Below are 12,911 nucleotides of genomic sequence, written 5' to 3' on the forward strand. Positions count from 1 at the left end.
CTACTGCAACCTTCTTCTCACTGGCCTTCCTTCTTCTCACATCAGTTCATTGGTTTCTGTTCACCACTCTGTTGCTAAGATCATCTTCTTGGCTCGCCGCTCCGACCATGTTGCTCCACTTCTGAAATCTCTTCATTGGCTTCCAATTCACCTCAGAATCCAATATAAACTTTTCCTGTTGACCTACAAAGCTTTTCACAGTCTAGCTCCTTCCTGTCTTTCCTCTCTCATCTCACACTATTGCCCTGCTCATGATCTTCACTCCTCTGATGCCATGTTTCTTACATGCCCAAGGGTCTCTACTTCCCTTGCTCGGCTTCATCCATTTTCTTCCGCTGCCCCTTACGCCTGGAATGCTCTTCCAGAACATTTGCGAACTACAAGTTCAATCGCAGTTTTTAAAGCTCAGCTAAAAACTTTTCTTTTTTCTAAAGCTTTTAAAACTTGATTTTGATCTGACTTTTATACTGTTAGTTTTACTCTACCCTTTGCCTGTTTGGTGCATTCTCTTCCCCTTCTTATTGTTTTATTATGATTCTATTAGAATGTAAGCCTATGCGGCAGGGTTTTGCTATTTTATTGTTTTACTCTGTACAGCACCATGTACACGGATGGTGCTATATAAATAAATAAATAAATAAATAAATAAATAAATAAATAAATAATAATAATACTAGTCAAAGAGAGCATCATTCAGTGAATGAGGCAGGGGGGTTGTACGATAAAAGCCTTGTCTGGAAGCTGTTGGGCTCATTGGTGCCTTTCATTATTTCTCTTGGCATACTGTGAAATCCCCCGTGGCACTTAAGTTTGGGAATGAAGACACGAGAGAACAAGAGAATGCACTATTACAGTTAATTGAGACAGGAAGTACAGCCGTTGACATGGATACGGTCTTTATTTTAAAGGACCAAGACAACAAATCACAAGGACAACACCATTCACTTTAATACTGAAAGCTTTTCTTCCATAACCGTGGTCTGCAATTGCTAGCTGAAGTTAGATCTGGAAGTTGTTTGTTTTTTTCTTTTCTTTTTAAATAGTGTCTCAAAGGTAACATTGCAAGAGAGAGAGAGAGAGAGAGAGAGAGAGAGAGAGAGAGAGAGAGAGAAAACGAACCACACGGCAAACCTTAAATACATCAATTGCAACTCAGTGTGCTTATTTTCTGTGTGTGGGGTGTGTGTATGTGTGTGAGCCTCTGGAGATATTAAAGTTCCTCAAAGTCGTGAGCACTTGTATTCATCACTTCTGGGTGCATAACTCTCCCTATGAAAAAGATGGTACCTAAAGGAAGAAGAAGAAGGAGGAGGAGGAGGAGGAGGAGAAAGAGAGAAAGAGAAGAGAGAGAGAGAGAGAGAGAGAGAGAGAGAGAGAGAGAGAGAGAGAAGAAAGTGTTTATATGGTACAAAAATAGGGAAATCTAGTCTTACTTCAGCTATTCAAGAGTGGAAAAACCATGGGCAAAGTGCATGTGGCACAAGAGACCCATGATGGGTTCTCCTGACATCTTTTGCCTTTATAAAAAAGCAGCTGCAGGGGGCTCCAATTTTTTGGGGTGAGGGGCAGGCTAGCTCTTCTGCCACATAATTTTGTTGACATAAATCCCTTCCCATGGCTGCCAGTAGCCACAAAATGGGGGAAAGGACAGATACAATATGGATGCTTGTCTCTTCTCCTTCCGATAACAATGGCTTTGAGGAGTGCATGGGGGAAAGGTTCAAGCCTTCCTCTCTCCCCTAGCATCAGGGCCCTGATCCAAGCTGCCACGCTGACCCCCTGAGCTGTTTTTAAAGGAAGTCATTGGGGGATCCAGTTGCAGCTCTCCTGTATCACACGCCACTGGTCCTAAGGAGAATTATTCACCCACAAGAGGGCCATTGGTGAAAACAAGGGGAAACTGTTCAGAATAAATGGTCTTCCTTTATGGCTAATTGCACTAAGTGATGAAAACTACAAAGAATGTTTTAGGAGGTTAATAGAGACTGTTGCCCATTACAGTTGGAATCTGTTAACATTTGAGGCCGACGTATTTGAATTAGACTGCAAATGTTATACATTTTCCTTATGTTGCATCTTTTCATAATAATGCAGGGACAAATAAAAATAATATATTTTTGTTTTTTAAAAAATGAGCATGTGGTTTAGAAGTTGACCATCATGTATTTCTGTTCCAATACTGTCCAAGCTTCAACTCTAGCCTGGTTCAGATGATGCTCTGTGTAGCGGGAAGAGCACAATCACATTTACTCTTTCTGCCAAAGACACCCCATCCCGTCCCCAGGGTTGTCAAATGGCCATACAGCAGACATAATATTTGCAAAGGGCTGGTGTGGATAAAGTCTGATGTGCACAGGTCCCAATGGTTCAGCTGTTTGGTGGTTTTTATGCCCTTCTATTTAACAATGAAATGATTAAAAAAAAAAAAAAAAGGTATTCATATAGTTAGTCCACATATGGCTTTTGCCCACCTCTCCCCAACACCCAAATAATCAGCCATCAACTGGGATATGGGGAACGAATCACTGTCTTCCTGCTGCTAATAGCAGGGGAGAAACAGCAATATGTATCAGGTTTGCTGGTGTGTGGGTGGAGAGGTTTTAGTCCCTCAACTTTCCCTAGCCTTTCTCAGGATCGTGGGAGGGAAGAGGGTTTAACCTCACCCTCCTTTCAGTGATCCTGATACTAATCGCTATTTCCCTCCCACTATTAGCAGTCACAGTCTGAATCTCCAGCCTCTCACCTGCCCCCCCCCCCATCCTGTCATCTCTGTGGGTAGGGAAGAAGGTTGAAACCTTCCCATCCCTGCCTGCTGAGACAGGTGTGTGCCTGTGTGGCCCATGTCACAACCCCTGGCATTGAGTGCGGCCCTCGAGGGCCCAAAAGGTTGCCCACCCCTGATACAGGCTATTGCTTCATTTACTAGTCAAACATATGAACCTGCTGTGCAGTGCAATCCTAAACCCACTTACCTGGCAATAAGCCCCCTTGAACTCAACGAGACTTACGCCTGACGTGTGTAGGATTGCACTGTTAGCCAAACCGGCGGTCCACATAGTGCTGTCGGCTAAGACTGGCAGCAGTTCTCCTGAGTATCAGCAGGCAGAGGCAGATCTTTCCCAGTCCTGCAGCCAATTTTCCTTTTTTTAATTGGAGATGGTGGGCGTTGAGCCAGAGTAGGTCTGCGTTTGACCACTGAGGTTTTGCCTCTCCCCAAGACTGCAGTCGAGAAACTGCTCCTATATACTCCTGAATCAATCTGTTCCATTATAGAGCAGGCAGTTCGCATCAGCCCATAAATAACTGATTACACTGATATTCTGGATGCTCTTGGATCACAGCATTTTTAGAATTCTGCTGTGATATTCATCATATAACATGGGGCAGGACTCAAAGCCTTTCTCAAAGACTAAGACAATGCCCCAGAAGAAGTATCAAAGACAGCTTTGCCTCAGTACTGATGAGAGGAGGACAGCAGGACACAACCTTCAAGCAGGCAACCACAAATTTGACACACAACCTTGTGCTTTCCAGATGTTTTGGACTATATCTCCCATCGTATCCTAACAGCATTGTCAAGAATGCTGGTATCTGTAAGTCCAAAACATCTGGAGGACACCATGCTGAGGAAGGCTGCTCTGAGTCGCTGTTACAAATCAACAGCTGTTTTCACCATTCTAAGAATGATTTCTCAGAAATCATTATTTTATTTTTTAAAAAGATCAACTGCAATGTATTCTTGGGCATGTGAAGAAAAATTGAAAGGAGCATTTGGAGGTTTAAATGATTGCAGGTCCGTATTACGCATTATTCACCACCCCAATGGAGGTGTTGGGTAAGGAAGCACTATACACTGTGAGCATGAGCACACAACTGTCTGGCTCAGTTCAGACAACATGTTAGTCAATGCAGTGTGAAAACTCCACTCAAAGGTTGAGTTCCTAGGGGGCTCTCCCCACACAACTTGTTCTAACTCCACCACTCTGTGATTGTGGGCTACCGTGGAGTTGAGTAAAATCCATCATGATGTTTGATTGACAGTTCCTCCACCCTTTCTCCTCCCCCACTCCTCCTGATGATATCCCATCAGCCACTGCTGCAAATAAATAAATAAATCCAGAGGCTCTGCTGGAGCGGCACTTGATTCTTTTGCCACTCTTGCCAGGGAACACTGTAGCTAGTGGGAAAAGTCAACTCAAAGCAAAGGAAAACTTCATGGAGCCTGCCACACAACGGTTGTGCAGGAACTCTCCTCTGCATAGCATGGATTTTCTGCGTGGAGTGTTTTCCAAAAAAACTCCACCGCTGCATGGAGTTTTCCCGCCGGACAACACATTTCTCAACGGTGGTATAAAGACTCCACCGTGGAGTTCTGAACCCACCGTTGAGAAACGTGTTGTCTGAACTGAGCCTCTTTTGGAGATGCGCATACATGGATCTGAAAGTCAATGCACATGGTGGCGCACTGATCTACTCATGAAAAGCCACTGCCATGCTCATGCCATGTCACATTCACTACCGAAATGAGCTGTCAATCATGAACAGTCAGGCAATCTATTTACAGCCAGCATGCATTTTCTAGTTATGCTGTAAAGCATGTCGATGGTATTAAATAAATATGTACAACTTGTTGACTTTCAAAATCAACATCTGCAGGATCAGGTGGCAAGTATGGTAATGTGTGGGTTTAATACTATACACAGTTCCTTAATTCTAAAGCAGAAAGACCTTTGCATATAGAAAGCCCCGAATTCGATCTCTGGCATCTCCAGTGAAAGCCTTCAGGTAACAGGTGTTTGGAAGGATCTAGAGAACTGATGCCAGTCAGAGGCCCTGTTCAGAAGACACCTTAAACCATGGCTTTAACCATGGTGGTTAAGCCAGAAAACCAGGCTGTGTTCAGAAGTCACTTTAAACCACGGCTTTAAAGTGAATAAAGCAAAAAGCCCTATTCACCATGGTTAAAGCCATGGTTTAAGGCATCTTCTGAACGGGCCCAGAGGGGTTGTTCACACAACATGCTAACCCACACCCAGTTATTTTGAACCGTGTGTTGTTTGTTGAACCAGGTTGGTGTGTTGTCTGAACGCAGCAGGTTTTCCGCAGGGTGGATTATCGTGCTGTCTGAACGTAGCCAGAGTGGCTTGTTAACCACCCTGAACAACCCAACAACAACCCATGGGTTCTCAAGGTGGCTTTTTTGAGAAAATAAGCCAACCGCATGGTGAGCAAGCCACCCATGGTTCAACAAACAAGCCATGATTCAAAACAAGCCACATTCAACCACTGAGTGTGGGTTAATTTGTTGTGTGAACTGCCCCGGAGTAGACAACCCTGAACTAGATGGACAACTAATCTGACGTAGCATAAGGCTGTTTCTTAAGATTCTTGTGAGGATTCACCAGGAGTAACAATAACGACAACAAACTCAAGAGAGACGCATGGACTCACCTGTTCTTCTGTTCCTAACCACAAAGAAAAAGGGATGGTCCACGATCACCTGTGGATATAGCACTGCCATTCTGCTAATGGCGATCATTCCTGGGAAGGGTGAAGACAAGAGGCAAGGTCTGAAGTAACTCAGTCAATGTTTCTTCCATACAATCTCTCTTTCTGTGCCGTCCCATTAATGACACACGCAACGTGCACAAACAGAAATTAAAAACCCACCGTGCCAAAACAGGCTGTCAACAAGACACACAGCTAGCAATCTAATCTCAAATGAAGAGAGACTCGGAAAGAAATGGATGTGTCTAGTTATGCTCTGGGAATGATTAACAACTGGTAGCGGTACAATTTATTTCTACTGCTGGGGGAATGGCGTATAACTTACAAAGAGGCAGAACTTGGACGGAGAGTTATGACAGCCATTCCTTTTTGCACGAAATGCATTATATTTTGACTGCCACCCACATGGGTTATGCTAAGCAGAGGTCAAGTGCACGTGGCGAAACATTATTATTCTTCTTATTATTTATTTATTTATTTATATAGCACCATCAATGTACATGGTGCTGTACAGATTACACAGTAAATAGCAAGACCCTGCCACATAGGCTTACAATCTAATAAAGTTGTAGTAAACAATAAGGAGGGAAAGAGAATGCAAACAGGCACAGGGAAGTGTAAACAGGCACCGGGTAGGGTGAAGCTAACAGTATAGAGTCAGAACAAACTCAATATTTAAAAGCTATAGGGAAAAGAAAAGTTTTTAGCTGAGTTTTAAAAGCTGTGATTGAGTTTGTAGTTCTCAAGTGTTCTGGAAGAGCGTTCCAGGCGTAAGGAGCAGCAGAAGAAAAAGGACGAAGCCGAGTAAGGGAAGTGGAGGTCCTTGGGCAGGCGAGAAGCATGGCATCAGAGGAGCGGAGAGCATGAGCGGGGCAATAGTGTGAGATGAGAGAGGAGAGATAGGCAGGAGCTAGAGCGTGAAAAGCTTTGAAGGTCAACAGGAGAAGTTTATATTGGATTCTGGAGTGAATTGGAAGCCAATGAAGAGATTTCAGAAGTGGAGTGACATGGTCAGAGCGGCGGGCCAAGAAGATGATCTTAGCGGCAGAGTGGTGGACAGAGACCAGCAGACTGATGTGAGAAGAAGGAAGGCCAGAGAGAAGAAGGTTGCAGTAGTCCAACCGAGAGATAACCAGTGCGTGAACGAGAGTCTTGGCAGAAGAGACAGACAAAGATGGTCGAATCCTGGCAATATTATACAGGAAGAAACGACAGGATTTAGCTACTGCCTCGATATGAGGAATAAAGGAGAGCGAGGAATCAAATATAAAGCCAAGACTACGAGCTTCCTTGACCGGAGTAAGCGTGACATTGTTGACAGTAAGAAAGAATGAGAGGTGAGGAGAAGGTTTAGGAGGAAAAACAAGCAGTTCAGTTTTTGCCATGTTAAGTTTCAAACGACGATGAAGCAGCCAGGTGAGATATCTGAAAGACATGCCGAGATACGATCGTGAACATCAGGAGAGAGTTCCGAAGATGAGAGATATAATTGTGTATCATCGGCATACAGGTGATATTGGAGGCCATGAGATTGAATAAGCTTACCCAAGGGCAGCATGTATAAAGAAAACAACAACAGGCCAAGCACCGAGCCTTGCGGAACCCCTACTGAAAGGGGAAAAGAGGAGGAGCTGCCGTTAGCCGACACGCTGAAAGAACGACCCTCTAGATAGGAGGCGAACCAGTTATAGACAGAGCCACAGAGTCCAAGGTCATGGAGGGAATCTAAGAGAAGATCATGATCAACCGTGTCAAAGGCTGCAGTTAGATCAAGGAGAATAAGAACGGAATAATGGCCTTTAGACTTGGCAGTAAGAAGATCATTGGTGATCTTGGTAAGGGCTGTTTCAGTGGAATGCAAAGGACGGAATCCAGATTGAAAGGGATCCAGAGCAGAGTTACTAGAGAGAAAATCAAGACAATGAGAGTAGACCACACGTTCCAGGATCTTTGAGACAAGGGGCAACAGAGAGACAGGTCGGTAGTTAGACAGAGATAGTCGATCAAGAGTGGGATTTTTGAGAATGGGAGAGACTGTAGCATGTTTAAAAGCAGAAGGAAATGAACCAGAGGACAGAGAAGAATTAATGATGTGAAGCAAGGACGGGAGGATAGCAGGGATAAGATTCCGTGTTAGTTCTGGATTGACCGTGATCATTCCCCGCAGACCAGTCTTAACCTTCTTGAAATCTAAATTCAGAGCCAATGGATTTGCAGTGCAAATAAATGCAAACCCTGAATAGGTTGCTCCCAAAACCTTTGTGATTTGTTCTAGATACTTACAACAGATGCAATGATACTGGTGGGCTTACGGCTCAAAATATTGTACTGCTGCTGCTACATTCAGCTAGAGACAAGAACCAGGAGCTCCATGTTAATCGCAGTTAAGAAATTGGAAGAGCATCTTATGAAGATATGTTCCCTTCTCCTAGTCCTTCATATAAACATAAGACGAACCCTACTGGCTCAGACCTAAGTCTCTCTAGTCAAGTATTTTGTTCCTTCAGAGGTCAATGGGAACCCCAAAAGCAGGATGTGAGAGCAACAGCACCCTTATGCTCATGTATCCCAGTAAGTGGCATGCAACGTCACACCTTCACTGAAGATGGAGATGACACATGACTACCATAACTAGTATCCATTGCCTTATCCTCCATGCATTTTTCTAATCCCCCTGACATGTGTTCCAGAGGATTGAGGGCCCCACCAGAGCAGATCTGGTTGTGCACAGGGTGGCTGTAGAGGGTAGGAGAGTACGGGGAAGTCCCTTTACAAAAGGGTAAGTACCACTGCATGAATAGACTTCCGCTTGCACGAGGGTTGGATCCAACCCAGTAGGGACGTGTATAGAAGCTCCTGTGCATGATTGAGCTGACCCCACCCTGAGATGCTGATGTCCATGCCCCTGGCCAATGCATGATGTGCATCAGTCTGAAAGGAGCCTTAATATACAGACAGATGTACATTTTTTAGGTCTCCCTCCATGGGGTTGCCTGCCCCTGGTCAATCAGGATCCATGTCCCTGTGAAGGGAAGAGAGCCCTTTCAGACTGATGGTGATCAGGAGTGCTTGATGGATGTTCATCAACATCTAGGGGATGAGGCTAGCCTGCCCAGGCATGAGAGCCCATTCACGAATCCATACTGAAGGCTAGAGTGATCTCGGCTTCGGCTCCTCCCTGTTTCAGGGGAATTCTCTGCTTTTGTTGCATCAGTGACAACCAAGGAAGGATAATGGTGCCCTCATAACTTATGGGCAACCTGTGTATTCCTGAGATATTTCTTACTGAGAGGTCCTACAGTAAGCAGATTTCATTTTTAATATCTGGTATACAAAGGGAATACTGTGGGCCAAGCGTATTAACAGCGAGGCAGGATTTGGTCTTAATTAAATTTGGAAATCTTTAATGCCTCCCCTAGAGAGCTTTATGTTTTCCAAGCATTTTATAAGCGTGTGTTTTTGCTGCAGTGACATATGGACAAATAGGAACAATTAAAAAAAAGTGAGTTCCATGCCTGCCCAGGCATGACAGTAATCCCCGTTTGTATTGTTTAGGGAATGTGGTTTTCTGATCAGGATTATAGCTGTGAATGGGGCTCACTAGGTAGAGTACTGCCTTTCTTGTTATGAAAAAACAGTACTTGGGGAGATCAACTCATGATACAAATTAAAGAAGAAACAACAATTATTTGTTGGTGGGAAAAGCCAATATTTGCAAGTGACAAGCAAAATGGTTTTACCATCTGGTCCTTTCATAAGCGCTAGAAAGCTTGTTGATTATTCATATACAATGACCTTATCCAAAACATACTTGTATCACTGCAGTATTTCTAGCTGGGAAAAGTTCAGAAAAGGACAACTAAAATGATCAAGGGACTGGAGCATCTCCCTGTGAGGGAAGGCTACAACAGCTGGGATTGTTCAGCTTGGAAAAAAGGAGGCGAAGGGGAGACCTGATATTATTATTATTATTTATTTATATAGCACCATCAATGTACATGATAGAAGTGTGCAGAATGATGCATGGTGTGGAGGTCATCCCATGAAGGTGATTGGTGGGAGATTCAGGACAGATAAAAGGAAGCACTTCTTCACACAGCACATAGTTAAATTCTGCAACTCACTACCACAAGATGTAGTGATGGCCACCAATTTGGATGGCTTTAAAAGGGGTTGGATAAATTCCTGGAGGCGAAGGCTATCAATGGCTACTAGCCCTGATGGTTATGTGCTCCCTCCAGTATCCAAGGCAGTAAGCCTGTGTGCACCAGTTGCTGGGGAACATGGGTGGGAAGGTACTGTTGCACCATGTCCTGCTTTGCTGGTCCCTGGTCAACTGCTGGTCGGCCACTGTGTGAACAGAGTTCTGGACTAGGTGCACCCTTGGTCTGATCCAGCAGGGCTTTTCTTATGTGAGCACATTTGGAAACAAATTCTTGCAGTCTGTTCTAAGGTTTTGCTCTGTGGTTGCAATAGAGTCCCAACATGATGTTCCCAGTTCCAGTGCAGTGATGTGTTGTTGTTTTTAACCTCTTACAACTGGCGCTGCCGTCTAGCTCCTTCCCTCTCTCTGCTACTGTGCTTGTGCAACTCAGTGCAAGCAAATTCTAACAAGGGCTCCAACAGAAGCAGAATAAATTATGGAACACAATCAGATGCAGAAGTTTTCTGGCTCAGAATTTAGATTTGTTATGCACATACACCACAGCCCCAAGCACACCGGAGTAAGAAAGGCATAGGATCTGGTTGCCAATTAGCAAATTATTCATGAGCCCAAACAAACACAGCCAAGATCCAAATCTCAGCATGAAGTTCTTCAGCAATGTAGTTCAAGACAAAGACACCCCCCGCAACCCTCCACCCACCAAGCCCTTAAAATAATATCTGCGTCACTCGTATTACGAAAACATTGGGTAGTTTGATTTACCTCATCAGGTTTGGACAGTTGCTACCCTGTGTCTTTTGGGGCACCCAACCAAGTTGCTGTTGTTGATAATGATTGTTGTTGTTAATGACAGGTTCAGACATCATACAAAAGTGCCCCCAAAAGGTGTACAAATAACATCTCACACATGAGTTCTAAATGAGCATTGAGCCCACATGTTCTCCTATGGGACAGTTGTGCAAATGGCTTCAAAGCATGGAAAAACGAAGTATTTCAGGTAATGACCAAAGCTGCCCTTAAACAGCATTTTTCAGGTGTGCAGCGCTACAGAGATGTTTGCCTTGTTTAGGATCTGGTGGACTTCCCCATGCCTGGCCCGCTGGATCTCGCTCACCCCCCACCCCCCAGACCCACTCGCTGAGCAGCTGTATGCCCAACGAGCAGGTCCGTCTGGCAGAAATGGTGGCTCGGGGATATTCATAAAAGTAATGTTGCACATTGGAGGCCCTAAAGAAGCCATGTAGGCAACACTACTGGCGTTGCTCGCTACCACCTCCACCACTAAGAACTGGTCAGAACTCAGAAGGATTGGACAATAAGTTGTTAGATAAGGAATTAATAAGCTATCTACTATTGGCGGCTAGATGGTAGATAGCTAAGCACTGGAAAGATGGCAAAGGGCTCCATGTCGACAATTGGTACCAAAGGGTATGGCAGATTGCTCTTTTAGAAAACTTGACCCCCAAAATTGAGAGAAATGCGAGGACAAATTTGAAGGGGTATGGAGGGAATTCATTGGTTTTGTGAACAAAGACAACGGAAGAATGCCTCCATCGGAATATACAGAATTATGGAGGGCATAGGCAGACGGACAAAGAGACTAATTTTCTGAGTACCCTAAATTTGCTGTGTTACATAATATTAAAGCCAGGCAGGAACATGCATTTGTATTGACACTGAATGTATATACATGATGTAACACCTGACCAATGTAACCAGAACTATAAAATAACTCGAAAGGATTCACCACTCTCAAAAACACAAAGGGTGATTATGCTGTACAGATTCCTGCCATAGATTCTCCCATTTGGGATTATGTGCTACTCCCCAACTACCCAAGAGGGCTGCTGCTGTGAACAAGCCAGAGACTTTTCCAAGGCTGCTCTGCAAGTCCATGGCGGAGTTGAAACCATAGCCTTGGTCACTTATCCTCATATTTAACATGCAATTCATACTGGCTCAAACAGGCCTTCTTAATTCAATACATGGGTGGGCAAACGGTAGATCCAGGGGTCACTTTCCACCCACCGGATTCCTCCATCACCATCAAAAAAAAATTTGGCAGCTTAAAAGGGACACATTTTACTTGTTTCGCTTATTATTTTGCTGTTGCAACATTTCGACACTGCGGGCCTGTACTAGGTCAACTTCCCACCCCTGATTTAATGGAACAATTAAATAATAATAATAATAATGGCATCACATCAAAAAACTATACAGAAACCCATCAGAAACTTGGCCTACCAAAATACATCCACAGCAACCTCCAGAAAGCAGTCATACTTAAATCAGGCTCAATAGTCAGGAAATTTCTGAACCAGTAAAAGACAGCATGACTTGGCAAAGCCTGTCATGTCTGTCTAGAAAAACCACCACGAGCAAGAAGAGAGAGATAATAATAAAGAAAACATGTTCTAAAGTGCTCAGAAAGTTTCATATACAGTATATTATTTCAGTAATCCCTAGAGAAATCCTGTAAGGTAGACCAGTGTCATCCTCCCATATAAAAAGGTAGTAGCAGCTTGCCTAAAGCCACTCAGGGCGCTCACGGCTGAGCTGTAATTTGAACCTAGGTCTTACTAATTCTTAGTTTATGCTCTTAGGCCATATAGTTCACCAGTTGAGGCTGTGCATATAATTTAGGCTGTCATTTTAGGAGGTGCGTACCTGAGGCAGCCGCAGCTTCAGAGCCTTCTTCATTAACTTCGAGGATAGACTTGTGAACCGCTTTTGAAAGGTAAAGTTCTTTGTTGTCTGGAAGAGAAACAAAAGTCAAAGGATAATAAGCAAGACATCACATTCCATTGCTCTTTTCACTCAAGCAGACTCCCTGGCCCTGTCTGCTCTGGCTAAAAGGGTAAGTCATTTTGTTCAACCATCTCCTGGCCTTCTTGGGCCATTTACCCACAGTCTCCCTAACAACAACAACAAAAATTGCCTAGCAACTTTGCAGCTGACTATTAAGGGAAATCTGCCATACTTCTGCTCCAATAAACTTCTCCTGGCCAACCCACAACCTTAAAACACTTTATGTTTCCTCGACTAATTTGGGTTTCTGCGGTGTACGTTCAGATTTATTGTAACTTGCTCAGAGCCCCTGGAACTGCATGGGGTACATAGAAACATATGAAGGTACGTTTGGACCACTGGGCCTTCTAGCCTAGTATTGCTTACTTGACTGCCAGTGGATCTCTAGGATCTCAGGCAGATGGTCTTTCCATCACCTGCTACTTGATTA

The 12,911-nt window shown here is 44.0% G+C and overlaps 1 protein-coding gene across 1 annotated transcript in view; it reads right to left on the reverse strand.

Annotated features, from left to right (window-relative positions):
• Positions 1-879: 879 nt before the first annotated feature.
• SERPINI1 (serpin family I member 1) overlaps positions 880-12,911 on the reverse strand; it is a 113,687-nt gene continuing 101,655 nt past the window's right edge. Inside the window, exons 7-9 of the mRNA XM_063132008.1 lie at positions 12,341-12,427; positions 5,452-5,541; positions 880-1,287 (exon numbers count right to left, since the gene is read on the reverse strand). Coding sequence (XP_062988078.1) covers positions 1,211-1,287; positions 5,452-5,541; positions 12,341-12,427 — 254 coding nt within the window. The 3' untranslated portion in view covers positions 880-1,210. The remainder of the gene's footprint in view (positions 1,288-5,451; positions 5,542-12,340; positions 12,428-12,911) is intronic.

Source organism: Elgaria multicarinata, chromosome 8 (assembly GCF_023053635.1).
Source record: "Elgaria multicarinata webbii isolate HBS135686 ecotype San Diego chromosome 8, rElgMul1.1.pri, whole genome shotgun sequence".
Classification (NCBI taxonomy): domain Eukaryota; kingdom Metazoa; phylum Chordata; class Lepidosauria; order Squamata; family Anguidae; genus Elgaria; species Elgaria multicarinata.